The sequence below is a fragment of the Pipistrellus hanaki genome, assembly GCF_964339955.1.
Source record: "Pipistrellus hanaki genome assembly, chromosome: 11".
Classification (NCBI taxonomy): Eukaryota; Metazoa; Chordata; class Mammalia; order Chiroptera; family Vespertilionidae; genus Pipistrellus; species Pipistrellus hanaki.
Window position 1 is genome coordinate 106,043 of NC_140513.1, and position 26,597 is coordinate 132,639.

Here is a 26,597-nt window from a genome sequence, read left to right on the forward strand (position 1 = left end):
GCGGTGGGGGCGGGCCCCGGAGCCCCGGGTGAGGGTGAGGGCGAGGAAGGGATCCGAGCGCGGATGCGGCCAGCGCGGGACTGAACGGAAACCCCCAGCATCGCCAGCGCCCGCGCACCGTCGCGCCCGCGCACCGTCGCGCCCCATGGCCCTCGCGGCGCCCCGTAGCCGCGCGCGCGCCGCTTCGTGCGCATGCGCCCCGCCGCACCCCCGAGGCCCTCGCGGCGACCCGTAGCCGCGGGCCCCTCAGAGCCGGTGGCGAGATGGCGGTGCGGACGGGAGGAGGGCGGCCGCGCCCGGGGCAGAGGGGCCCGGAGCAGCGTCGCCGCGGCTGAGTCCCCGAGCGGCCTTCGAAGCAGGTGCCGGCCTCCGGGGAGCGGGGCATGGTGCGACCCGCGCCGCGCCGCCGCCGCCGCCGCCGCCGCTGAGCCGCGGGCCACGCCGAGCGCGGCCGCGGAGTGGGAAGATGTTTTCCGCGCTCAAGAAGCTGGTGGGGTCGGAGCCGGCCCCGGGCCGCGACAAGAACATCCCGGCGGGGCTGCAGTCCATGAACCAGGCGCTGCAGCGGCGCTTCGCCAAGGGAGTGCAGTACAACAGTGAGTGCGGCGGCGGCGGCGGCGGCGGCGGGCGCGGGGGCACCGGCCCGGGGGCGCGGGGCCGCCCGCCGGCGGGGGCGCGGCAGGCCCGGCCGCAGGCCCTGGGACGCGCTGAGCCCGCCGGTGGCGGTGCGGGCGCCCGGGCGCCTTCGCTGGGGGCGCTGGGGCGCCCTGGGCCCGGCCTGCACGGGGACACGCGCCGCCGTGTCCGCTCCCGGTGCGCTCGGCGGCGCCCGGACGGCCTCGGGGAGGGATTCTTACATAACGTGGGGGAAGCTGTGGGATTTTCCTTTGTTGATTTCGCATTTAACGGCGGAGTGCCAGGACGTACCCCCCCGCCACACACACACACCATTGTCTGGAGGAGCGTTTGTGGGGGTGTAGTTAGCAAAGCTCCAGAAGGCACGGGCTCTCCCGCTCTTGGATGCGGGGACCGGCCTCCCTTCCCTGCGGGAAGAGGACCGGTCCGCCGGCCATAAATTATGTAGATGGTGCAGCTCCGGATGCTGGCGGCTCCGTGGCCTCCTTTTAAGTTTCCATCTGCTCCGGGGTCGGATGTTCTCTGCTTTCAGAGTGCGTCCCCCTCGGCCGCGCGTGTGCTGCAGGATGGTGGGGGCCTTGCTCCTTCATCTAAGGGGGCCTTGTGTGATCGTAAGAAGCTGACCGGGAAGCCCCTGTGCGGGTTTAAAAGGGAGGTGGCCCTGGCCGCTGTGGCTCAGCTGGTTGGAGCGTGGTCCCCTGCACCAAGGGTCTCGGGTTCGAGTTCTGGTCAAAGACACCTACCAGGTTGTGGGTAACCCTTGTGGCAGCTGATGGATGTTCTCTTTCTCATTCTCTCTCTCTCATCGACTCTCTTTCTCATCAATGAAAACCATGCCCTCTGGTGAGGATTAAAAAAGAGAGGGTTGTTGTATTTGCACTCACAACTTTGTATGTATTTCTTTCACATTTGGAGAAGAGAATAGTAAGTCAAAATACTTAATTTCAAACCGGTTTGGCTCAGGATTGAAAGGTCTCAGGTTCGATTCCGGCCAAGGGCATGTACCTTGGTTGCGGGCACATCCCCAGTAGGGGGTGTGCAGGAGGCAGCTGGTCGATGTTTCTCTCTAATTGATGTTTCTAGCTCTCTATCCTTCTCCCTTCTCTGTAAAAAAAAAAAAAAAAAAAAAAAAATCAACAAAACATATTTTAAAAATATACTTATTTCACAAACTTGATGCCGTACTTAATTTCATTGCTTACAGTTTTATTTTAAACTTCATTCCATCTGGCAGATGGCCTTCGCTGTCCGCAACCTGCCCAGTTTCCCTTCCCGGCTTTCTCCTGCTCTGGTGTTCATTTGCTCAGCAAATATTGATCGTGTGCATCCGTGCATTCTGGGCCCCCCGGCCTCCATGCAAGGCCGGCAGTGGGCACAGGAAGTGGGTGACCGTAGAGCCTGTCTGAAGATTGAAGCCAGGGAACCAGACGGGACAGTGAGGGTTCGGATGGGGTTAGAGGTCAAAGCTGGCAGGGGGGCGGGGGCAGAAGGTAGGGAAGGTGTGGCAGGGGAGGTCCTGGGCCTTCGCCGAGCAGTGAGGTGGGAGGAGCACAGGACGCCCAGCCTTCAGCTCCGTCGTGGGCTGCCCGGAGGGAGAAGGCCCAGGCTGAGCAGAAAGCCGGCCTGTGTTGGGGACAGGCTGGCTGCCCAGGGGCAAGGCACCCTGGCAGGTCGTGGCTGCGGTCTCTTTTCCAGGAACTGTGTGTGGCTGTGAGTGAGTGAATGTTGAGTCAGGGTGGAAGGGACTCCTGGGCCGGCCGTTGAGCCGTTTTCTGATGGAAATGGCAGGTGGCGTCTGTACAGCAGCGGCTTCACATGCTGCTTATCGAGGGCAGCTCGGCCGCTTTGGGGCGAATCTTAATTGAAGGTTTTCCAGGTGAAGCACTTGCTCAGCTTATCTGAGCCAATGTCTGATTGATTTGATTTTCTTAAATTTAAAAGTAGAGGCTAGACCCTAGCAGGTTTGGCCCAATGGTCTGTGGACTGAAGGGTCCCGGGTTCAGGGCACATGCCCGGGTTGCAGGCTGGATCCCCAGTAGGGGGCGTGCAGGAGGCGGCCCATCAATGATTCTCATCATTGATGTTTCTATCTCTCTCTTCCTCTCCTTTTCTCTCTGAAATCAATAAAAATATATAAAATAAAATAAAATCCCAGGAGTAAACACATTACGGAGGAGCAGGTCAGAATCAAGGCATTTGGAAGTCCTTGTGTTTTTAAAAAATATCTTTTATTGATTTTTTACAGAGAGGAAGGGAGAGGGAGAGAAAGAGTTAGAAACATCGATGAGAGAGAGTCATCGATCAGCTGCCTCCTGCACACACACCCTCTCCCCCACTGCGGATGTGCCCACAACCAAGGTACATGCCCTTGACCAGAATCAAACCCGGGACCCTTGAGTTCGCAGGCCGCTGCTCTATCCATTGAGCCAAACCGGTTTCGGCAGTCCTTGTGTTTTTGAAGAGGAAGACAAACTTATTACAGCAAATGTAAATGTTAGAAACTTAAGAGATACCAATCAAAGAATAGAAACATGTTGAGATCTTCCAAATACCAGGCAAAAAGAGGATCAAAATCCCTGCTCAGGTAGTTAGGGGGAGGCAGCCCCTGACAGCTCCACGCCCAACCTCGTCCTGGTCCTCGCCCGCCCACTGGCTCTGCAGGCCACTCCTGACTGCCCCCTTCAGCTCCAGGCACCTGGTGCTGAACCCCACCTTCTCTCGAGGCAGCGGGATGTCCACACTCCTGCCTAGAGTGCGGGCTCTGGCCCCTGCACAGCCCCGGCCCTGGCCCCTTCCCCCACAGGCAAATGGCAGGCTCTCCCCGACCCTGCTCTGCCCTCCCTCGTCCACTCCTGGCACCAGGCCACTCCATAAATACCTGCCAGGGGCAAAATAGAATACGGCTTTGTGCCGTGACCCCTGCATATGTCCGCAGATTGTGCACTAAAAACACAGAGCAGAGGAAAGTAGGTTAAGAGCGAACCACCAGGATCTAGGAAGCTGCCCGCCCGACTCCAGCACCCAACCTTGACCCTGGCCCTGGCCGTCCTCGGAGCCTGGCTCCAGGAGAGACGCTGTCCCGTGAGAGCAGAGTCTGAGCAGACGTCGCTGTCAGCCCAGGGGGGAGTGCAGGGCAGGACAGCAGAGGCCTGGCCGCCCCGGGGCGCTGACGGCCCCTCCGCCAGCCCACCCTGGCGCTCCGCTCCTCCCTGCTCGCCAGCCGCCCAGAGGAAGGCATGTGCACCCAGAGGGTGACGCGGAAGTTTGCTTTGGTTGGGTTTGTTTGCCTGATCTGCCCTCTCTCCCTCCCGCCAGTGAAGATAGTGATCCGAGGGGACAGGAACACGGGCAAGACCGCGCTGTGGCACCGGCTGCAGGGCAAGAAGTTTGTGGAGGAGTACATCCCCACCCAGGAGATCCAGGTCACCAGCATCCACTGGAACTACAAGAGTGAGGGCAGGGCGCGGGGGCGGGGTGGGGGTGGGGGTGGGGGGAGCTTTCATCCCATTGCCCTTTCTTGGCCTTGGTTCCCTGGGGGCGGCATTCTCAGCATGGTGTCGTCATGAAAACTACATGTGTGAGAGCGCCCTGACCTCAGAGGGCCTCTCGTGACTCTCGTCAAAGCCACTTCAAAAAATAAGTTATAAAAAGCAAAAGAAGCAAAGAAAAAAATAAATAAAAAGTTCCTTCTGGGACGCCCTAAGTCCCCTCCCAGAGGAGCAGACAGGGCAGCAGGGGCCAGGGCTCCACTCTCGAGCCGGAGACGTTGGAAAGACAAAAGCTCTGGCCTAACCCGGGATATGGCACGCCCTGGGGAGCCGGCCCCCGGCGGCTCCTCTGCTGCGGCCCTTGGTCATAGCCTCTCTGCGTCCCCCGGAGGGACTGCACCTGGCGGCCTCCCGGGTGGCCCAGCAGGACACGGGCCTCCGCAGGTTCTGGGTCCCCTCCGGAGGCCAGGCTGGTCCTGGGACCTCTGCCGGGCGGTGTGGCCCCTGCTCACCAACCAGGGCTCCTGCAGCCTCGGGGCAGCTCGGGGAGTCCGTCCCCCCACCCGAGTGGGTGAGGCTGGCAGGGGCTCCTCGGTTCCCCTCAAAATCCTCGGGGTGGAAGGTGGAGGGCTCCCTGCCACCTAGGGAGGGGTTGTCCTGGCCGCAGCACATGCAAAGGTCCTGGGCAGGAGCTGGGTGGCCTAGGGCGGCGCCAGGGAGAAGCCTGTGGCCCTGAAAGCCATCGCTGTGGCCCCAGCAGTCACGTGGGCTCTGACCTTCTTTTCCCGTTGCAGCCACTGACGACATCGTGAAGGTGGAGGTCTGGGATGTGGTGGACAAAGGTGAAGCCTGCCTTCCTCACACGTCTCCCCCCTCCCCTCCCGAGCATCTTCTCAGCAGCGCCTCCCCCGCCCCGCACCAGCTCCTAGGCGTGTCCTTGTCCCGCCCGTCGGCCTGCAGTTTTGCTCTGCCGCCGCCTGGCAGTGACGCCAGCGTCTTCCCCGAGCCCGCCAGGTCTGGTTGGTGCTCACGTCCGTTCAGTGCAGGGGCCCTGGGCCGCTCCCTGCGCTGGTGGACGTGTGCACAGCAGCCACCTGTCAGGTCTGCCCTGTCTGAACGCCTGTGTCACCAGGACTGCGGGGGGGAGAGGAGACTGCGGGGGGAGAGGAGACTGCGGGGGGGGAGAGGAGACTGCGGGGGGAGAGGAGACTGTGGGGGAGAGGAGACTGTGGGGGAGAGGAGACTGCGGGGGGAGAGGAGACTGCGGGGGGAGAGGAGACTGTGGGGGAGAGGAGACTGCGGGGGGAGAGGAGACTGCGGGGGGGAGAGGGGAGACTGCGGGGGGAGAGAAGACTGTGGGGGGGGGAGAGGAGACTGCGGGGGGGAGAGGAGACTGCGGGGGGAGAGGAGACTGCGGGGGGGGGGGAGACTGCGGGGGGAGAGGAGACTGTGGGGGGGGGAGAGGAGACTGTGGGGGGGAGAGGAGACTGTGGGGGGGGGAGAGGAGACTGCGGGGGGGAGAGGAGACTGCGGGGGGAGAGGAGACTGCGGGGGGGGAGGAGACTGCGGGGGGGGAGGAGACTGCGGGGGGAGAGGAGACTGCGGGGGGGGAGGAGACTGCGGGGGGAGAGGAGACTGCGGGGGGGAGAGGGGAGACTGCGGGGGGAGAGGAGACTGTGGGGGGAGAGGAGACTGCGGTGGGGGGGAGGAGACTGCGGGGGGAGAGGAGACTGCGGGGGGGAGAGGGGAGACTGCGGGGGGAGAGGAGACTGGGGGGAGAGGAGACTGCGGGGGGGGAGAGGAGACTGCGGGGGGGAGAGGAGACTGCGGGGGGGGGAGAGGAGACTGCGGGGGGGAGAGGAGACTGCGGGGGGGGGGAGGAGACTGCGGGGGGGGGGGAGGAGACTGCGGGGGGGGGAGACTGCGGGGGGGAGAGGAGACTGCGGGGGGGAGAGGAGACTGCGGGGGGGAGACTGCGGGGGGGAGAGGAGACTGCGGGGGGGAGAGGAGACTGCGGGGGGGGGGGACTGCGGGGGGGGAGAGGAGACTGCGGGGGGAGAGGAGACTGCGGGGGGAGAGGAGACTGCGGGGGGAGAGGAGACTGCGGGGGGGGAGAGGAGACTGCGGGGGGAGAGGAGACTGCGGGGGGGAGGAGACTGCGGGGGGGAGAGGAGACTGCGGGGGGGGAGAGGAGACTGCGGGGGGGGAGGAGACTGCGGGGGGAGAGGAGACTGCGGGGGGGGGAGAGGAGACGGGGGGGGGAGAGGAGACTGCGGGGGGGAGAGGAGACTGCGGGGGGAGAGAGGAGACTGCGGGGGGAGAGAGGAGACTGCGGGGGGGGGAGAGGAGACTGCGGGGGGGAGAGGAGACTGCGGGGGGGGGAGGAGACTGCGGGGGGGAGAGGAGACTGCGGGGGGGAGAGGAGACGGGGGGGGGGAGAGGAGACTGCGGGGGGGGGAGAGGAGACTGCGGGGGGGGAGAGGAGACTGCGGGGGGGAGAGGAGACTGCGGGGGGGGGAGGAGACGGGGGGGAGAGGAGACTGCGGGGGGGGGAGGAGACTGCGGGGGGGGGAGGAGACTGCGGGGGGGGGAGAGGAGACGGGGGGGAGAGGAGACTGCGGGGGGAGAGGAGACTGCGGGGGGGGAGGAGACTGCGGGGGGGGAGGAGACTGCGGGGGGGGAGAGGAGACTGCGGGGGGAGAGGAGACTGCGGGGGGGGGAGAGGAGACTGCGGGGGGGGGAGAGGAGACTGCGGGGGGGGAGAGGAGACTGCGGGGGGAGAGGAGACTGTGGGGGGAGAGGAGACTGTGGGGGGAGAGAGGAGACTGTGGGGGGGAGAGGAGACTGCGGGGGGAGAGGAGACTGCGGGGGGGGAGACTGCGGGGGGAGAGGAGACTGCGGGGGGGGAGAGGAGACTGCGGGGGGGGAGAGGAGACTGCGGGGGGGGAGAGGAGACTGCGGGGGGGGGAGAGGAGACTGCGGGGGGGAGAGGAGACTGCGGGGGGAGAGGAGACTGCGGGGGGGGAGGGGAGACTGCGGGGGGGGGGGGAGACTGCGGGGGGGGAGAGGAGACTGCGGGGGGAGAGGAGACTGCGGGGGGGGGAGAGGAGACTGCGGGGGGTGAGGAGACTGCGGGGGGAGAGGAGACTGCGGGGGGGGTGGGAGACTGCGGGGGGGGTGGGAGAGGAGATGGGGGGGGAGAGGAGACTGCGGGGGGGAGAGGAGACTGCGGGGGGGAGAGGAGACTGCGGCGGGGGGGGAGAGGAGACTGCGGGGGGGGGGGGGGAGAGGAGACTGGCGGCGGCGAGAACCTGCTGGAGCTGCACAGCGCCGCAGTGTGGCCGCTGGACGGGTCCGAGGTGGCGAGGGCTCAGGGAGAAGCTGGCATGAGGCAGAGGCTGGACTTTTTATAAATTAACCTCTTTCTTCTGGGGGTTGTTAGTTCGGCATGGCCTGCCACTCTGATCCTGGGGGGCATGGAATTCCCAGCTGAGGACAGTCCTCAGCCATGCAGGGAGGGGGCTGTCTGCCTGCAGCAGAGGGGACACCCCCATGCTGGCCCAGGCTGCACCTGGAGCTCCATGGGCCTCTCGGGCCCTGCATCCAGCTGGTCCCCCTCAACACTGGCTCAGCCCCTCGAGGCTGGGCTGGGACGGCCGGTCCTGGAGGAGGTGGGTGCCTTTGAAGCCAGGCTGGCGGGGCCTCAGGGCGGTCTCACGAGCAGCCCACGGCGCGCGCCCCTGGCCTGCCCTGGCCTCCAAGGCCAGGCCCAGCTGTCGCCAGCCTGTGGGCCTTCCTCTGGGCTGGGCTGGAGCTGCTGGAGTGGCCAGGAGGCCTCCCTGGGGGCCCGGCCTTGTCTTGCTGTCTCTGGGGCTGCCCTGGTGCCGGTTGAGTGGGGGTCGGCTCTGGGGTCTCCAGTCAGTCTGGCTCCCACTGAAGATGGGCTGGGGCAGGGGGATGGGGCGTAGGGAAGGGGTGCTCCTACCTCTGGCCATCCTTAGACCGGAGTCTACCTGGTAACTTCTGTGTCTTACAGGAAAATGTAAAAGCGGGGTGATGGCTTGAAGATGGAGAATGACCCCCAGGAGGTAAATGGTGTCCTGCCCGGAGGGTCCTGGGTGGTGGTGGGAGCGGGGAGCACTCTTCAGACCCCCGCCTGTACCAGCTGCTCACTGGACCCTGTGCTGCCTGTGGTCACGGGGTGGCTGGGCCCCCGAGGCCCTGCCGCACGGCCTGTGCAGCTGGAGCAGCCTGAGCAGGGCTGAGGTGAACTGGCCAGTTTGTGTGCCCTTCCTAGAGGCCTCGGGTCTTAAAAGCACAGAAGGTGCCTTCACGCCGTGGCCTGGGTGCCCGTGGGCCTGAGCGTGGCTCCAGTGGGCTGCCACGGGCCACCACCCCGACACAGAGGAGTTGGGCCGGCAGCGCTCTCCGTCCAGGGTGGCTTCCCACTTCCTCCAGGGGTCCTGCCCCCCGCGCCTGCGGTCGGCCTTGGGGTGGACAGCCTCCCCGCTCCCCTGTGGTAGGAAGGTGACGAGACCCCCTGGCCCATGTGTGTGGGTTACCACTGCCCCCAGCACGGCAGCTGCTGTGGTCTGCCTGCTCTAGAAGGTTCTCTGCGAGTGTGCTTCCTGTGGGACGCGTGCCGGCTGTGGGGCCTGGACGCCCGCACGCCCTCCTGGGCCGGGGTGCGGTGCTCTGGGGCCCGTGGAGAAGCCCCTCCCGGCAGGAGGAGGCACGGCGGCCCCAGAGTCCGAATGTCCCTCCAGACCCTGTGAAGCAGCTTTCACACCCACACTGCAGCTGTGCTTCCCAAAGTGAAAAGTGCCGCTCGGCGTTCCCGGGAGCCGGGGCTCCCCTGGGACCCTGCCCGCAGCAGCGTCGCTCATGCCCCACGCCCCTCGTCCCAGGCAGAGTCTGAGATGGCCCTGGACGCCGAGTTCCTGGACGTGTACAAGAACTGCAACGGGGTGGTCATGATGTTCGACATCACCAAGCAGTGGTAAGGCCCTGCTCTACCCCCACCCCCCGGGGCAGGCCGCAGGTCCACCCCCACCCCCCGGGGCAGGCCGCAGGTCCAGCAGATGGCAGTCCGCGGCGGCACCACTGGTGCCAGTGCTGCTTGAGGGCCCGCCTGGGGCTCTGCGTGGTGCCAGGCCAGCTACACAGAACCCGGAGCAGATGTCTCGTGGCCAGCGTGGGGGTGTCCCCTCTGCTGGAGGCAGACGGCTCGGGTGGGGCGAGGCACCAGGCTTACACAGCCCACAGCCTTTCCTGACAACACTTCCAAAGTCTGGTGGAATCAAGTGGCGTTTTTGTTGGGGCTCCCACAAACCCCCCTTTGGCCTGTGCTAGGAGGACGCACAGCTACAGTCCATCTCAGCGAGGGGCTCCGGAGCAGGAGGTGGGAGGTGCGGGGGGTGGGTGAGCTGCTGGGCGCCGGCTCCCAGGGCCTCTCCTGGAGCCACGTGGACTCGGTTTCTGACCCGGGGGCGGCGGCACCCAGAGGAGAGCGAGTGTCTGAGGAGCGCAAACAGCGGTGCCGTCCAGGGCGGCTCCCGGGGAGAGCCTGGGGGGCCCCCACCAGGAGCCTCTGGCTTCGAGATGCCACTGAGGAGGGCTGGCAGCCGGTTAGAAATGGCCTGGGTGCCTCTCTGCCTTTACGTGTTACTATCCTGCACTGGAGTGCGTGCCCCTGTGTGGATCCCGGCGTCTGGCACCCAGCCCGGCTCTCCTGAGCATCGCACACACCCCTAGTTGCTGGTGTCTCTCTCACACGCCTGGGAGTGCTGGGGGAAGGGGGGCTTTGGTGCATCTGTCTCCCACGGGTGCCCAGCGGTGACACACATCCTGGGCGTCTGGTGTGCACTGACCACCAGCACCCACGTGACAGGCGGCTGGGTGGGCAGGCAGCATGTTGGAGTGTGGAATGGTGGTGGCGCCCCAAGCACATGGCACACGTACCCAGCAGCTCCTCAGGGACAGGCCAGGGAGGAAGGCGCTCGCCCAGGGCACTCAGTGGCCCGGGAGCCAGGGGTCGGTGGCTTTGCTGTGGGCTTCGGCCCGGACACAGCGGCCACCGCCACGTCACTGGAGCGCCCTGGGGCTCCGCCGAGCGTGACCTTCAGCCAGGGAGAGCGGCGCTGGAGAGCCGGGGCGGGCGGGGCGCACGTGCCTGTGCGCTGTGAGCAAAGGCACTGCCCGCACAGGAGGGTCCGCCGTCCGGGGCATGTGCGTCTCGGGCTGAGCCTCAGGCGGGTCCCGCACATGTGCCTCCGAAGGACCTTCAGCTACATCCTGCGGGAGCTGCCCAAGGTGCCGACCCACGTGCCCGTGTGTGTGCTGGGGAACTACCGCGACATGGGCGAGCACCGTGTCATCCTGCCCGACGACGTGCGCGGCCTCATGGACCGCCTGGACCGGTGGGTGTTGGGCGACGGACCGCCGGGCCTGAGCGGAGGGGCTGGCGTGGGCGGGATGTGGACTCCGTGGGCGGGGGGTGAGGACCCAGCGCGGCAGCACCCTGTAGGCACCTGGCTAAGCGGATCCCCGAGGCTCAGGTCTAGGCCAGGGCCACTGGGGGCGGTGGCCTGCTGAAGGCACCCCAGGTCGGGTGGGCGGCAAAGGGCAGCGCTCGCTCCTCCCAGCAGGCCGCCGGGCTCCTCCTACTTCCGCTACGCCGAGTCCTCCATGAAGAACAGCTTTGGCCTCAAGTACCTGCATAAGTTCTTCAACATCCCCTTCCTGCAGCTGCAGGTGAGCCCCGCCTCCCCTGGTGGACGGGCGCTGACCCTGCGCCATGCTTCCCTCCCCTTGTGCCCATCCCCTTCAGTGGGTGCCCACAGCGACCCTCGGGACCAGCCTCAGCAGTAGCTGTAGGGCGGCTGGGGGTGCTCGGCCCTCCCCGCTTTGCGGTGTACAGCCCACTGCCAGTGCCACACCAGCTGGGTTCTTTCATAAAGCTGTAGTTTGGGGTGGTTTTTAGATTTGCAGGGGAACTGCCTGTAAATGGTGCCGAGGTCTGTCCCTCACTCCGCTTCCCTGGTGCAGGCCCCTCCCATCTCTGCTTTTGTCAACCAGAGCTGTCCGTCCCGTAACAAAACACACGGCCTTGTCCGCACTCAGAGACTCCTGTCCCGCCCACACGCAGCTGTCACTTTGGGGCAGGAGAGGTGGCGCCAGAAGCCGCGTGCTGACCTGGCGCCCCTAAGCCAGCTGGCTGCGTTCTCTCCAAAAGGCTGTGGGATGCGCAGAGACCGGCTCTTCCCTCTCCTCTCGCCTTCACGTGGGGAGGAATCGCGGGCCTCAGGCTGGTGGCTGGTGCTGCTCCGCGTGGCCGGGCGAAGGCCGTGTCATTGCACCTGTTCTTCCACCCCTTGGTGTCACTCTGCCCTTCACCTTCCTGTCCGAGTGTGGCGCGCACACAGCACCCCAGGGGCTGGCGGTCTCAGCACGTGGTGCCACAGCACAGACAGCACCTGTCCACACGGCTGTCTGGGTGCTTTGTCCTGGCACTGGCATTGTCATAGCCGCCCGAGCGCCCTAGGGGTCCCCCGGGCCGCTGGAGGAGGCTTGTGAACGTCCAGGTCTCTGTCCCGTGCTCGGCAGCTGTTGGCTCATCGGCGGCCGAGTGGGCCGGGAGGCTGGAGGGGGCGATCACGGCCACTGCATGTCCCTCAGGCGTCCCTTCCTTCCTGCAGAGAGAGACGCTGCTGCGGCAGCTGGAGACAAACCAGCTGGACATCGACGCCACGCTGGAGGAGCTGTCGGTGCAGCAGGAGACCGAGGACCAGAACTACAGCATGTACGCGGCCGGGCGGGGCGGGGCGGGGCGGGCGGGGCTCAGGGCCAGCCGGCAGGACCATCCTGCGTGGGGTCAGTGTTCCCAAGATAAGCGCAGCACCGCCGGCCCCGCAGGCCATCGGCCGGGTGACCTGTGGGCCCAAGCATCCGAGTCACTTTGGAGGTGGAGGTGGAGGTGCTCAGCCCTGGGGGCGGGGGCTGCACAGCCCCTGGGTCAGGTGCTCCGTCATTGATGCCAACAGTGAATAGTTGGGGACCGTAGCACTTGTCTAGAACACGCAGGTTACATTTCACGTGGGAGCCGCCTGACTGGGGGAGCTTCCTGGCCTCCCCACTGAGCTCATTGGGGCCGGGCCCTCGGAGGTGTCCTGACGGGACCCACAGTGCCTCTGGGCCGAGGGCAGGACGGGACGGGGGCACCAGATAAGGCTGCTCGGGGGGCACGGGCACGCAGCAGCTGGCCTGTGGCTGCCAGGTGCCGCTGGCCTCAGCAGGACGTGTGCTGGCTGAGGTTGCGCCGTTTTGAGCTTGGCTTCCAGGTCGGGGCCAGCGTAGGGTAGGGTCCTCAGCTCCTTGACCAGGGGAGGGGGGGACTCGTGGGCGGGAGTGAGACCTGCTCCCTGACAGCAGAGGCTCCGGGGGGTGCTGCCCCAGCCCTGCCTGCGCTCAGCAGTCTGCCTCCAGCAGGTCAGCTGACTTGGTGGGGGAGGGGGGGCGCACTTGGCCTGGCTGAGGACTGAGCCAGCATTGTGCTGTGCGGCCAGAGGCCGGACTCCACTCCTAGCCATGCCGTACTCCTACCCTGAAGTCCAATCTAGGGGGGCAAGGGGACCAGCCTGGACGCCCCTCCTGGTCCTCACAGGCCCCAGCTGCAGGCAGCAGGCTTGTCTCAGTGCCACTCCTGCTGTCTGCACGCAGGGTCAGTGGTGTGGGTGGGAGGGCCAGGCTGGCCTGAGCCCGTCTCCTCCCAGCCCTCTGCCCAGGGAGGCTCTGCTTGACGGCAGGTTCCGAGGCTGCTGGGCCTGAGGACGGGACCTGTCCCCAGAAGTAAGAGGGAGAGGCAGGGCGGCAGCTTTCTCACTCCTGCCTGTCCCCCAGCTTCCTGGAGATGATGGAGGCGCGAAGCCGCGGCCACACGTCCCCGCTGGCGGCCAGCGGGCAGAGCCCGTCCTCAGGCTCCCAGTCACCTGTGGTACCTGTGAGCGCCGTGTCCACGGGGAGCTCCAGCCCCAGCACGCCCCAGCCGGCCCCACCGCTGCCCCTCCCCACCCCCTCAGCCTGCCCCTCCCCGCCGTCCCCCTCAGAGGCCCCACCGCCCCCAGCACCCCCCGTGGCCCCCGCTCCAGCCCCGAGACGCAGCATCATCTCCCGGCTGTTTGGGACCTCGCCAGCTGCCGAGGTGGCCCCTCCCCCCCCAGGTAGGCCCCAGGGGGCCCTCAGCAGGTGTGGGCAGCCCCAGTGTTGATGGCACCATCACCCTGGTCCTGTGAGCTCCCGAACGGGGACCGGGTCCCGTTCCTCCTGGGTGGGCAGCATGGCGGCCCGGTCACAGGCCAACCCTGCTTGCGTCCTGGCCCGCGGGCACAGATCCGGTCCCTGCTGCAGAGGCCCCCGCGCAAGTCCAGGCCGTCGAGGAGTTTGTTCCTGGGGACGGCCTAGACCACAGCTTCCTGGACGACGTGGCCCCCCCGAAGGCGGAGCGGACAGTGGAGGCCGAGGCCCCTCCGGACAGCGACAGGTAAGGGTGGTGCCAGGCCTGTGAGCCACAGCCCTGGCCCTAGATGGCACCTGTTCAGGCAGTAGCTGGCCTTGCCCTCGGCCCCACCACATGGCCTCCCTCATGAGCCCGCCCCGAGCACCCAGCCTCACCAAGTCCCTGAGAAATGCACCAGGACACGCCCTGCGGCCCCCGCCCACACCCCGCAGAGAACGACACCCCCTCCTGTGCCTTCTGCTTCCTGGGCAGCCGCCTGCCCTTCTCCTTGGACCTGCCTCCCTCCCTCTGCGGCCTCTGCTGCTGCCACACGTGGGGCCCCCGCAGAGCAGCCGAGCCTGCCCAGAGGTGTTCCCCTTCACCATGGAGCCCGCCTCAATGACCAGCCTGTGGCTGCCAGAGGTTCCAGGACCCAGGACCTTCTCACGACCTCTGACCTCTGCCCTCCTTCGCAGCGATGGGGAGGCCCCCGGAGGGAACCCGATGGTGGCGGGTTTCCAGGACGACGTGGACCTGGAAGACCAGCCGCACAGCAGGCCCCTGCTGCCCACGGGCCCCGTCTCCAGGGAGAACATCCCTCTTTCCAACGAGGCAGCAGGACCCCCCAAGGCCGCTGCCTTGATCCCCCAGAAGTGCTCCGAGCCAGAGACCAAACAGTATGTGGCGATCCCCAGGGAAGCAGCCCCAGGAGGGAGGACAGACATGCCCCTGACCGCTTCCTTCTCCCGAAGGCCCTCCACGAAGGCCCCGAGGCCGCACCGGCGTACGGAGGGCTCCTCCCGGGGGCCCGGCGGGACGGACGAGCCCGCAGCCTCCTCCGAGAGTGACGCCGAGGGGCCCATCGCCGCGCAGATGTTGTCCTTCGTCATGGACGACCCCGACTTCGAGAGCGACTCCGACCCGCCTCGGAGAGCGGTGAGGACCGGGACCCGGGCCGATGGCAGGGAGGGCGGAGCTCCGGGTGCCGGGCAGCCTCACCGTGATGCTAGGGCCCGGCCTGGCTGCCCGGCACGGCCAGGGGAGGGGCTTCCGCGTCCTGGCCAGCTCCCTCAGGCATCGCTGTCCCCTCCCCTGGGTCAGGTGTGGGCCCTCGAGGAGCCTGTCACCTGCCCAGGACAAGGGAGAGGCTAACTGCACGGCCCACCTGCTGCTCCTCCAGGACGAGTTCCCCGTGCGGGAGGACCTCTCCGACGGGACGGATGAGGACACAGGCCCTGCCCCGGCGCCCCCGCCCCCCAAGCCCCTGGCCCCCGCCTTCCGAGTGAAGGACGACTTGGACCTCTTTGGCCTGGGGCTGGAGGAGCCCGGCCACAAGGCGAGCAGCAGTGAAGGTAGCCGGGCCTCACCCGGAGCCCAGCCGGGGCCTGTCTGATCCCGCCTGCCTGTCCCTCTTCTCCTGGGGGGGCCTCCGAACAGCAGGGCTGTGGGTTCAGCCCTGGGGTGCCGCCTGGTTCTGATGACATCCCAGACCCGGGCCGGGCACAGGCCCGAGGGCTCTGTCCACTCAGGAGGCCGTTAGTGGTGCTGCTGGGAGCTGCCAATGCCCTCCGAGCGAGCGCAGCCCCCGACAGCGGGCGTGGCCTCCGGGCCTGTCCCCGCCCTCCATCCTGCGCTGTGTGCGCCGAGCGCAGTGTCACCCGGGACGTGTCCCAGAAAGGAGAGTTAGGGACCTTCCGGCCCTGTACTGGATGGAGTGTGCGGGTCCCGAGGGACCAGTCCCGCAGGCAGGCGGGGGGCGCGGGGCGGCTGACGGGGAGCTGACACGCCTTCCTCCGCAGATAAGGAGGGCAGGCCTCCCTCCAAGGAGAAGAAGAAGAAGAAGAAGAAAGACAAGGAGGTACACCCCCCCCAGGTGCGTGCGGGTGGGGGCTCCGCCTGGCCCCGCGGTGACGCCATGCTGCTCCCCCAGGAGGAGGAGAAGGCGGCCAAGAAGAGGAGCAAGCACAAGAAGGCCAAGGACCGCGAGGAGGGCCGCGAGGACCGCAGGCCGCGCAGGGGCAAGAGGGCGGCCGACGAGCTGGAGGCCTTCCTGGGGGGCGGGGCCCCCGGCGGCCACCTCCGCGGGGGAGGGGACTACGAGGAGCTCTAGACCTGGCAGGGTGCCCGCACACTCCAGGCGCCGGGCACCGGCCCGCCCCGCGGAGGGTGGGCAGCAGGCGTCGGCCCTGTTGCTTCTCAGGGAGGGACGAAGGCCCAGGAGGCCAGCAAGGCTGTTTACAAGGCAGAGCGCCCTGGTCACACCTGCTCCTCACCGGCCCCCGCATGCGGGCAGCGCGGCTCCCTGGCTCGGCTCCCGGGGCTGCGCACCGTGTCCCGGCCTCGGCACCGCTGCCTCTGACGCCGGGCGGTGCCGGCACGTCCCCGGGGTCCTCCCAGGCTGGTGTCCAGCGTCACACCTGCCGGCGGTCACCAGTGGAGCCTGGACGTCCTCACTCATTTCCTTTTCTCCTTCCACACTCAGCCCCAACCATAAAGCTCTCCTGTTTTACTGCTGTCTCTGTGCTGCTTCCTGCTGCTCTGCTCCACTCCTGGACGGCCCTTGTGATGGCCTGCAGGCCCCTCTGCCCGGGTCACCGCAGGGCCCTGAGGCCTGGGCTCCCTCCTCTGGGCCAAGGAGCCCTTATTCCCAGAAGGGGGGCCGCTCTAGGGTAGGAGGCCTCCAATCCAGCCACAGAACCACGTGCTGTCCAGGGTGAGCCAGCGTGGCTGATGTCTGCGTGTCTGCCCCGTCCTCCTGGGCCGGGCACTTGCATCCAGGAACACACTGGATGCTGAGCTCTGAGGGCAGGCTGTGTCCCTGCTCCACTGGCCTCCACCCACCCCAACAGTTACCATGGGAACAGCTTTGATACAGGCGCTGCCCCTCCCTCCAGGGTATCCTCCCAGTCCAGTAACCCTTCCCTCCCCCAATTTCTGTTCCTCGACTTTTTTTTCCCCACGTCAGACGGGTCATGTGCCAAAAGTGTAACAAGGTTAATGGGCGGCACATCTCACACAGCCGCGTGAACACCCAATCATCACACTTATGAACTCCGAAAGGATCTGTTCCTCGACTTATGAACCTGGAATCTGGGGGGGGGAGACAGTGGGATAGCAGTCACTGAGCAAGCACCAAGCTGATACACATAGGGACTCGCACAGCTTGAGAGGTCATTTTTTAATTATTTTTATTGATTTCAGAGAGGGAGAGAAAAATCAATGAGTCATTGACAGGCTGCCTCCTGTACACCCCACACTGGGGGTCGAGCCCACAACCTGGACATGTGCCTGATCAGAAATCGAACCGTGACCTTCTGGTTCACAGGTCAACACCCAACCACTGAACCTCGCAAGCCAGGCAGGTCACCCATTCTTGTGGCGCCCACAGATGTGGGGTTGTGGCTAATATATTGCCCAGGGCCCCACTCCTTCCCAGCTAGAATGTTCCCTGGCTCAGCATCTTGTTGGGGGGGAGGTAGGGTGCTGGAGCGGCAGGGGGCATCCCTGCCCGCTGGACTCGGTGTGGGGGCGGTGGGGCAGCAGGGGCCTCCTGGCCTGGGAGAGGCTGGCATCCTAGGGAAGCTCCAGGCCCCGTCCAGCTGGGGGCCATATGGCCCAGGCGCCTGCGGAGTTTGGCGCCTCCACACTGCAGCAGAGCCAGCAGGGCCAGGGCAGCCCATCTGCTCCTCCTGGGCCAACCCAGTGTGAATTCCAGGAGTGATGCTGGGGGTGTCCGGCCCCTGGCCAGAGCTCTGCCCCCATGTCCTGCCGGGCGGGAGCTGGTTAGAACCCAGGCCTGCACCTTGTGGGTACTGGAGGGCACAGCCGTGCTCAGCCTGCGGCCACGTGGTCCCAGGCCCAAGGCGCGGCCCCTTTAAGTGCAACGCCACCGGCCACCAGCGGGGGCAGCACCGAGCCGCCGGCCTCCGCTCGCTGCCTGGAAGCTTCTGCCGAGGCCGCGGTGCGGGTGCCGGTCCGGGGCGCGGAGTGGCGGGCGGCGGGCGGCGGGCGGGCCCGGGCCTGCACGACCTGCGGGTTCGGGGAACAAGCAGCGCGCAGGTAAGAGGTCGGGGCTGCTGCCCGGGAGCCGTGTCTGGGGAGGTGGGGAGGATGAGGGTCCTCGCTGGCCATCGGCTCGGTGGCGCGGGTGGGGGCTGGGGGCCGGGCCGGGCCCTGGGGGCTGCTCCCAAGTCGTCAGGCCTGGGACCCCCCGGGGTCAGCCGCCCGTCCCAGGCGGGGGCAGTCCTCCCGGCAGCGCAGGCCGGGCTGTCACCTCCCTGGGCGGAGCCTCCCCTGTCACAGGCCCCCAATCGCGGCCTGACTTTGAGCTCAGGAGGTCGGGAGGGGACACGGGGGTGAGGGGGCTGTAGGGTGAGGGGGTCCTACAGCCGGACGGAGCTGGGTGGGCGCGAGGCTGGGGGCCGGCACGCCGCAGAGGAGCAGCCCCGGGGCGGGCAGGAGGCCCCGCACCCCCGGGCGGAGGGTCTGACAGGTGAGGCCGCCTCCGTCCTCATTCGCCAGAGCCCTCGCCTGAGGCCGGGTGGGAGCCGGGCCCCTCCCAGCCTGCCCAGCCCGGCGCATGGTGCGGGTGCGGAGGGTGGACCCCGGCCCGGCCCGCACTGCGGGGGTGGAACCCCGGTTTCCATGGAGCCTTCCTGCCGCGGCGGGGACTCTCCCGCCGGAGCTGAGGAGGGGGTGGAGCTTCACCCACCACCACGCTGCCTCCCGCCGGGAAGAGGGGCGCACACCCCCATGGGGTCTCTGGCCCCAGCCTGGGCTTCAGGTCCTGGGCACCCGCTGCAGAGCTGGGTCACTCGCCGCCTGTCCTGAAGCCTCCGTGCGCCGGGGGTGCCACCCACCCTGAGGCTGGAGCCCGCAGTTTCCGCAAAGGAGAGCGGGCGGGGGGCGGGGGGCGGGGGCAGGTGCGCTCTTGGGGGACATGACTCGGGCCGGGCCAAGTGTCCAGGGTGGGACATGCCAGGCTTCAGCCTAAGGACCATCCTGGACCTGGCGGGGCCACCGGGGCCTCGGGACTGGGGCCTGGACCGTCCGGCTGTCCGGTGAGGCAGCCCCTGCTGCTGGGGGTGGGAGGGCGCGCTCCATGCTGCCTCCGGGCGGGCGGGCGGGCGGGCGAGCAGGAGGCTGTGGCTGTGCCGGGCGAGCTGGCTGGGCCAGGGGCGGCACTCCCGTCACCGGCGGGCGATGGCGCCAGCGGCGATGGCCCCAATGAGCTGTCATTCCGCCATGGGCACCAGGGAACACCCCCTCTTCCCACAGCCGGGGCCGGAAAGGGGTCTGACCGAGCCTGCAGCTGACCACCGCACCCATCGCCTTTCTAGCCGGCCACCCGGTCCTCCATCAGGAAGAGGCCAACAAGATGGGCTAGAGCCTGACAGCCGGGTTCCTGCAGGGCTGAGGCCGGCATGGAGCGCGTGCCCGCGGCCTGGGCCCAGGCCCCGCACCAGGGCCGCTCCGCCCCCCGCGCCCCAGGTAAGCCAGGCCCGGCCGGGCCGGGGGCGGCGGACACCGGGCTGCGGAGGGGCCGCTCTGACCGCGTCTCCTCCCGCCCCCAGGGCCAAAGCCCCGCGAGGCCGAGTGAGCGGCGGCCGCCGGCCTGGCGACCTTGGCTAAGATGACCCGCACGGACCCGCCGGACCTGCTGGTGTCGACCGTGTACCAGGACATCAAGGTGGCGGCCCCCGGGCCCTCGCCGCGGCGCCCGCCATGTGAGCGCCCCGCGGCCCGGCCCGCGGCGCCCGCGCCTTTCAACAAGCGCCACTGCCGCAGCTTCGACTTCCTGGAGGCGCTGGACGGGGCGGCCATGGAGGGCGCCCCCGCGCCGCCGCCCGAGCCCCCGGCCCCGCGCGCCCGGCCCCGCGACAGCGAGCCCCGGCGCCGCGCCCGCTCCAAGAGCGCGCCCCGCGAGCCCCCGGGCCTGGCGCCCGCGCCCGCCTCGCCGCCGGTGCAGCCGCGCCGAGGCCGGGAGGCCCACCGGGCGGCGCGGGCGGAGGGGTCGCCGCGCCGGGAGTCCCCGTACCCCGCGGGGCGCGCGCTCGCTAACGAGCTGCACCCCATCAAGCTGCAGCCGCAGCGGGGCGGCCCCGGCCGCATGGCGCCCCTGTGCGCCGCCGCCGACCGCTACGCGCCGCCCGAGCCCCCGGCCGCGCAGGCCCCGCACGTGCGCTGCCGCCTGGACATCAAGCCGGACGAGGCGGTGCTGCGGCACGCCGCCCGGGGGTCGCGGCCCTGCGGGCCCGCCCCGCCCGCCCCCTGGGCCCGCGCGGCGCCGGCCCTGCACGGCCTCACGGTGCCTGGGCCCCGCCGCCTGGCGCTGTCGCGCACGCCCACCCCCAGCGACTCCTTCTGCCCGGACCCCCGGGGCGCGCCGCTCTGTGACGGCTTCCTCCCGGGGCCGCGCGACCTCGGGGAGCGTAGGGGCTTCGCCGCCCCGCCCGGCCCCTCCCAGTTCTTCTACACCGAGGAGCCCGAGGGCCGCCCCGGCGGCTTCCCCGCCAGCCCGGGGCCGCCCTGCGACGGCTACTTCCCCCGGCCCTTCCGGCCCGAGGAGCCCGCGGGGCCCAGCCCGCGCCGCGGGGGCAGCTACCTGGCCTGGGAGGCGCGCACCTTCCCCTTCCACGAGCCGCCCGCGGGCTCCTACTACGGAGAGGCGCCCCCGGCCTTCGTCCCGCCCTGGGGCCCCTGCTTCCCGCCCGCGGAGGCCCAGCCGGCCGCCCGGCCCTTCTACACGGAGGACTGGGGCCGCTACCGGGACCGCGACGGCCTGGCGCGGACGTACCCGCACCCGCGCGGCGGCCCGGCCTGGGCCGACTGGGGGGACTGGGGCGACTGGGGCCCGCGGCCCTACCGGACCCTGCAGGCGGCGCCGCCCCCCGCGCCCGGCCCGCTGCTCGCCTCCTGGCACGGGGGCACCGGCGCCAGCCCGCCGCGCCTGGCCTCCGGCAGCCGCCACCACTCGCGCTCCTGGGACAACATCCTGGCGCCCGCGCCGCGCCGCGAGGACCCGCCGGGCCGCGGCCGCAGCTACGAGAACCTGCTGGGGCGGGAGCCGTGGGGCGCCTCCCCGGGGGGCCGGCGCGCGCCCGTCGTCGTCAACCTGTCCACGTCGCCCCGGCGCTACGCCGCGCTGTCGCTGTCCGAGACGTCGCTGCAGGAGAAGGGCCGCGGGGCGGACGGCGCCGGTCGCAGCTGGTACGTCACCCCCGAGATCACCATCACCGACAACGACCTCCGCGCCGCCGAGCGCCCGGCCGCCGGGGGCTGGGAGCCGCCCGCGGGCCGCCGCCGGCCTCCCCCGCCCGCCACCCCCGCCGGCCCGGCCGCCGGGCGCCAGCGCAGCCTGGAGCAGCTGGACGAGCTCATCACCGACCTGGTGATCGACTCCCGGCCCCTGGCCGGCCCCGCCGCCCACCCCGCGGCCGACGGCCTGGGCCGCCGGCTCCGCCACCTGCTGGACCTGCGGCCCGCGGGCTCCGGGGTCCCCGCGCCGGCCCTGCGCTCGCCCCCCGCGTCCCCCGGCAGCGCCGAGGAGCCCGCGGGCGCGGGGCCGGCGGCGGACGAGTCGCCCGAGCCCAGCGCGGACGAGGACGACCTGATGACCTGCTCCAACGCGCGCTGCGGCCGCACCGAGACGCTGTTCCACGCGTGCCTCTACTTCAAGTCCTGCCGCAGCTGCCACACCTACTACTGCTCGCGCCTGTGCCGCCGCGAGGACTGGGACGCGCACAAGGCGCGCTGCGTGTACGGCCGCGTGGGCAGCGTGTGCCGCCACGTGCTGCAGTTCTGCCGCGACAGCGGCCCGGTGCACCGCGCCTTCTCGCGCATCGCGCGCGTGGGCTTCCTGTCGCGCGGCCGCGGCGTGCTCTTCCTGGGCTTCCCGAGCCCCGGCTCCGCCGACAACTTCCTGCGCTTCGGCCTCGAGGGGCTGCTGCTGTCGCCCACCTACCTGTCCCTGCGCGAGCTGGCCACGCACGCCGCGCCGCTGGGCGGCTACGCGCGCGAGCTGGCGGCCGCCGGGCGCCTGTACGAGCCGGCCGAGTGCTTCCTGCTCAGCGTGTCCGTGGCCGTGGGCCCCGGCGCCCCCGCGCCCGGCGGCGCCCCCGCCAGGCCCGCGCCCGCGCCGCGGAGCCCCGGGCCCACGGTGCGCAAGTTCGCCAAGGTGGCGCTGGCGGCCGGCAGCCCCGCGCGGCCCGCCCCGGCGCGGGGGCCGGAGCCCGACATGGAGACGCTGATCCTGACGCCGCCGCCCGGCACGGCGGGCCTGGACCAGGAGGGCGAGGCGGGCCGGCGCGCGCGCGAGGTGGCCTTCATCCACATCCAGCGCGAGCTGCGCCTGCGCGGCGTCTTCCTGCGCCACGAGTTCCCGCACGTCTACGAGCAGCTCTGCGAGTTCGTGGAGGACAACCGGCGCTTCACGCCCACCACCATCTACCCCACGGACCGGCGCACCGGCCGCCCCTTCATGTGCATGATCATGGCCGCCTCGGAGCCGCGCGCTCTGGACTGGGTGGCCAGCGCCAACCTGCTGGACGACATCATGTGAGGCCGGGCGCCTGGGCCCAGGACAGCCATACAGGCCCGCCCCTCCCGCCTCTGGCTCCGCCCACTCACTGAGGCCCCGCCCCGCCCACCCAGGGGTGCCCGAGTCCCGCCCCGCCCACACACCACCTCTGTTCATTCACACCCGCTCCTGCTTCGAAGTCCCGCTTCAGATTCGCCCTGCCCCCGCCTTGTTCACCTGGAGCTCCGACAGGGACCTCCTATTGAGTCCTCTGCAAGCCCGCCTTCCCCACCTCCCTCCTGCGACCCCCGCCCCCAGTCCCGTCCGGCTCCCCCCTTCTCAGGCTCCCCCTCTCCAGCTCCCCATCTCTGCTCCCCCCTCTCCAGCTCCCCCCTCTCCAGCTCCCCCATCTCCGCTCCCCCCTCTCCGCTCCCCCCTCTCCAGCTCCCCCCTCTCCAGCTCCCCCCTCTCCGCTCCCCCCTCTCCGCTTCCCCCTCTCCGCTCCCCCTCTCCGCTTCCCCCTCTCCGCTCCCCCTCTCCGCTCCCCCATCTCCAGCTCCCCCATCTCCGCTCCCCCCTCTCCGCTTCCCCCTCTCCAGCTCCCCCTCTCCGCTTCCCCCTCTCCAGCTCCCCAGGGCCGGTCCTTGGCCGCTCGGTGCTCCCCGCTGGGAGGCGGGGTGGGCTCGAGGATGGCCCGGCCCTGCCTTCAAGCGGAGGAGTCCCTGCCGCAGACCCCACCCCGCAGATCCCTCCTGAGGGCCGGTCATCCGCGGGGCCTCCCTGGAACCTCCCCAGGCCTCGTTGGCCCGGGTCCTGGAGCCCGAGTAGACCAAAGCCTGGTCCCGCCCGATTTAACACGCCCCCACCCGCCTCCTGCGGTCTGCGGTGCGCCCTGCGTCCCCGTGGAGGGGCGCAGCCAGCCACCCTCACCCCCAGCCCGCACTCCCCCCCCCCCCCCCCGCGCTACCCGCCTCCTCTCGCACACAGGCTGCCCTGGCGGGCCCTGCAGGAGGGGCTGGCGGGCGGCAGGTGGAGGGGTGCGGGGAAGTCTCCCGTCCAGGTGCCAGACACCCAGCCGGAGGGGAGGAGGGCCGGCGGGGAGAGCAGAGGGTGTGAGAGAGGGGGCAGGGGGGGCGCTGGCCCGGAGCTGAGACCTGCTGGGCATGAGTCAGGCCGCCGCCGCACCGGCCGGATGGCCCACGGCGGGGGCCGGGCAGAGCAGGCGCTCACCTCCCTGGAGGCAGGAAACAGGTGCGAGGGCGGAGCGGAAGGGCTCCCCCGCGGGCGCAGGAGCCTGGAGCACCGGCCTCTCGGCTGGGAACGGAGCGGAGGAGCCTGGGCGAGGGGAGCTAAGGTCAGGGCAGGGTCCGCGGGGGTGGAGACGTCACGCACACCCACCCGCTTCCCCCGTGGCCGTGTCTCGTGTTGCAGCTGCAAACGGGAGGCTAGCGGCCCGGCCCGGGCCTCCGGTCCCCCAGGACTGCATCCCGGCTCCGGACCGGGCTCCATGGACCACATGTGACCCGGAGAGGGGGGCCGGGCACCCGCAGGGGCCCTCCCGGAGCTCCCCATGGGCTGCGAGGGGAGTCGATAAAATTGGGAACGTCCGCCCGCTCCCGCCCCAACCGCGCCCCCGCTCCTTCCCCCACGGCCTGCGCGCCCCTCGGCCCCGCGCTTGTCCACCGGCCACGCGCCCCCCACATCGGACCTCCGTGCAGCCCGCTCCCAGGCCTCTGCCTCCGGCCGGCGGGACAGGGAGAACCTGGGGCCGGGACTGTTTCCAGGGGCGAGCGCTTTCCGAAGTAAAACCACTCGAATGCAACCACTGCGGCCTCGTTCTGTGGGGCCGGGGCAGCCGGGGCGGGGGCGGCCGAGCGGCACTCGGGCTCGGGGGCGGGAGGCTGTCAGAGCGGGGGTGCGTCCCTCTGGCCTAAGGGCCGCCCAAACCCCTCCAGAGGGGGCTGGCACTAGCCCGTGGCCCGCTGGATAGGAAGTTGTCTGCCCCTGGGGGATTTTAATTAATATTCGTATTGATTTCAGACAGGAAGGAGGGAGGTACAGATAGACATCCGTGATAAGCGAGAATCAGAGATCGGCTGCCTCCTGCACCCCCGGAACCGGAACCGGGGATGGAGCCCGCAGCCCAGGCCTGTGCCCTGGCCAGGAATGGCACCGTGACCCTCTGGCTCCTAGTCCACGCAAAACCCCTGAGCCACGCCCGCCCCGGGGCCCACCGCTGGTTTCAACCGCCACCCATCCGGGTGCCTCCTTCCCCTTTAAGAAGGACCCGCGTGGCCCCAGGGCTGCAAGGAGCTGGATTGCGATTGGCCAGTCGGTGCTGCGGCAGGGCCCCACGATTGGCTGAGGCTAAGGGCCGGGCTGCACACCCCGCGGGATTGGCCGCGGCCGCTCAGAGCCCGCCTCCCGCGCTGCGACGCAGCCCCGCGTGGCGCAGGGGTAGGGCGCGGGCCGCAGGGGCGGGCGCGTTCCCGGGAACATGGCGGCGCCGGACCTCGACCAGATCCCCGATGTGGATATCGATCCCGACGGCGTCTTCAAGTACGTGCTGATCCGCGTCCACGCGGCGCCGGCGGGGCAGAGCAAGGAGATCGTGCGCGGCTACAAGTGGGCCGAGTACCACGGTGAGGGCGGGCGGGGCCTCGGCGCTGCGGGCGGGGCCTGGCGCCGGTGGGCGGGGCCAATGGCCAGGTGGGCGGGGCCAAGGGCGTCCGGTGCGGGGGTCCCGCGCGGGTCTGGGGTCCTAGGGCCCGAGGGCTTGGGGGCCCGACCCCTCTCTCTTCTTCCCGGCGCCCCGCCCAGCCTGGGGGGCCCCTCCGGGAGGTCAGCTGCTCCGCTGGGGCTCAGGCCCCTGGTCCCCGGGCGCCAGGCTGAGGGCTGCCCCCCGCCCCCCAGCTGACATCTTCGACAAGGTGTCGGGCGAGATGCAGCAGAAAGGCTATGGCTGTGAGTGCCTGGGCGGCGGGCGGATCTCCCACCAGAGCCAGGACAAGAAGATCCACGTGTACGGCCACTCCGTGGTGAGCCCCGCACCCTCTGCACGCCGCCCCGCACCCCCTGCGCCCGCCCCGCACCCTCTGCGCCCCGCCCCGCACCCCCTGCGCCCTCCCCGCACCCCCTACCCCCCTCCCCGCACCCCCTGCGCCCGCCCTGCACCTCCTGCGCCCTTCCCCGCACCCCCTGCGCCCCTCCCCGAAACCCCTGCGCCCTCCCGCACCCTTGCGCCCACCCCGCACCCCCTGCGCCCTCCCCGCACCCCCTGCGCCCCTCCCTGAACCCCCTACGGCCCGCCCCGCACTCCATGAGCCCCGCCCCGCACCCCCTGCGCGCTCCCCGCACCCCCTGCGCGCCACTGAGGAGCTCACTGGAGTCCCCAGCATCCCCCTTCCCACGGGACCTAGGGTGGGTGGGAGGCCACTGCTGCCCCTCAACACAGCGGGCTTGTTCCAGCCCCAATAGATCTATTTGGCCCCGGCCCGCGTGGCTCAGTGGTTGAGCATCGACCTAGGAACCAGGTCACAGTTCGATTCCCAGTCCCCAGAGGGGGGCGTGCAGGAAGCAGCCCATCAATGATTCTGTCTCATCATTGGTGTTTCTGTCTCCCTCTCCCTTCCTCTCTGAAATCAATAAATATATACTTTCATATAAAGAGAGGCCTGGCTGGGCTGTCCCTGAGGCCTCAGTACTGGGGTGTCACCCAGAGGCCAGCAGGGCATTCTCTTGGCGCCTAGAATAGCCTGGGCTTCAGCGAGAGATCTGTTCACCGTGGTGGCCACCTTCCCGCCAACGGGCTCCTTGGGTGGTTGGGAATGATGGCCCTCGGCTCCGCCCTGGGGCCCGGCCCTGCCTGGCTCCGGTGTCACTGCTCACTGGACCCCCTGGACCCCCGACGCCTTCTTTCCTCAGGGGTTCGGCCGTGCCCAGCACTCCATCTCCACCGAGAAGATCAAAGCCAGGTACCCGGACTACGACGTTACCTGGTCAGACGACGGCTACTGAGCCCACCTGAGCCCCCCCCCCCCCAACTCTGCCCTGGAAGCCCTCCGAGGGCTGGGCTGCCCCTGGCGTGTGCCCCTGCCCAGGCCTCGGAGACAGACGCCAGCCTGGCCCCAGGACCGGGCTACCTCACCATGGGAATAAAAAGCACTGACCCAGCCGGCCCGGAAGCTTTGTGCCTCGACTTCTCCGCTGCTCTGGGCCCTGTGACCCTGACTGGAGTGGGCGGTGGCAGCGGCTCCCCTCCGGGCCCAGGGAGTGGCAGTGCACACTCAGCTCTTTGGAGCCCCCCCCTTCACTTTGTCCCCCTTTATGGCCTAATTGCTCCTCCTCGTGGCTGTCCCCAAGGACATCGGGGGCGAGGCCCCCAGCCGTTGCGAAAGGAGCTGGGCCTGGATTGGGAGTGCCCGAGCCAGCACATGGGCAGATCTCAGTCCTGTGTCCGGCC

At 69.3% G+C, this 26,597-nt stretch overlaps 3 protein-coding genes across 8 annotated transcripts; all 3 read left to right on the forward strand.

The window, feature by feature from the left end:
• The first annotated feature begins 238 nt into the window (after positions 1–238).
• On the forward strand, positions 239–16,129 carry RABL6 (RAB, member RAS oncogene family like 6). Its single transcript, XM_084898559.1, is given in 16 exon segments — positions 239–596; positions 3,952–4,086; positions 4,919–4,966; positions 8,161–8,165; positions 8,171–8,212; positions 9,032–9,123; positions 10,403–10,543; positions 10,772–10,877; positions 11,822–11,925; positions 13,023–13,342; positions 13,512–13,662; positions 14,094–14,294; positions 14,370–14,553; positions 14,798–14,969; positions 15,417–15,475; positions 15,548–16,129. Coding segments are annotated over 16 exon segments (2,070 nt in total). The 5' UTR covers positions 239–466; the 3' UTR covers positions 15,728–16,129.
• Positions 16,130–17,113: 984 nt separating this feature from the next.
• On the forward strand, positions 17,114–22,276 carry AJM1 (apical junction component 1 homolog). 4 transcript variants are annotated; one of them, XM_084898553.1, is made up of 3 exons: positions 17,114–17,676; positions 18,895–19,107; positions 19,191–22,276. In XM_084898553.1, exon 3 carries the CDS (start codon positions 19,250–19,252, stop codon positions 22,175–22,177), a length of 2,928 nt encoding a protein of 975 aa, XP_084754679.1. In that variant the 5' UTR covers positions 17,114–17,676; positions 18,895–19,107; positions 19,191–19,249; the 3' UTR covers positions 22,178–22,276. The 4 variants fall into 4 exon arrangements, with proteins under 4 accessions (XP_084754679.1, XP_084754680.1, XP_084754681.1 ...); XM_084898554.1 differs by having other exon boundaries at positions 18,957–19,107; XM_084898555.1 differs by lacking the exon at positions 17,114–17,676 and adding an exon at positions 17,711–18,109 and having other exon boundaries at positions 18,957–19,107.
• A 1,752-nt stretch (positions 22,277–24,028) lies between these two features.
• Positions 24,029–26,308, forward strand: PHPT1 (phosphohistidine phosphatase 1). 3 transcript variants are annotated; one of them, XM_084898579.1, is made up of 3 exons: positions 24,029–24,694; positions 25,049–25,173; positions 25,604–26,046. In XM_084898579.1, exons 1-3 carry the CDS (start codon positions 24,265–24,267, stop codon positions 25,610–25,612), a joined length of 564 nt encoding a protein of 187 aa, XP_084754705.1. In that variant the 5' UTR covers positions 24,029–24,264; the 3' UTR covers positions 25,613–26,046. The 3 variants fall into 3 exon arrangements, with proteins under 3 accessions (XP_084754705.1, XP_084754704.1, XP_084754706.1); XM_084898578.1 differs by lacking the exon at positions 25,604–26,046 and adding an exon at positions 26,060–26,308 and having other exon boundaries at positions 24,058–24,694; XM_084898580.1 differs by lacking the exon at positions 25,604–26,046 and adding an exon at positions 26,060–26,308 and having other exon boundaries at positions 24,544–24,777.
• Positions 26,309–26,597: the final 289 nt, after the last annotated feature.

What these genes read in the sequence shown, in the direction of transcription:
- PHPT1 (XM_084898578.1), top strand. Translation starts at nt 24,265, where the DNA reads ATGGAGCCCGCAGCCCAGGCCTGTGCCCTGGCCAGGAATGGCACCGTG. An exon ending in GATCCCGACGGCGTCTTCAA is followed by an intron (nt 24,695 to 25,048) that starts GTACGTGCTGAT and finishes CCCGCCCCCCAG; the next exon opens with CTGACATCTTCGACAAGGTG. An exon ending in ACGTGTACGGCCACTCCGTG is followed by an intron (nt 25,174 to 26,059) that starts GTGAGCCCCGCA and finishes TTCTTTCCTCAG; the next exon opens with GGGTTCGGCCGTGCCCAGCA.
- AJM1 (XM_084898553.1), top strand. Translation starts at nt 19,250, where the DNA reads ATGACCCGCACGGACCCGCCGGACCTGCTGGTGTCGACCGTGTACCAG.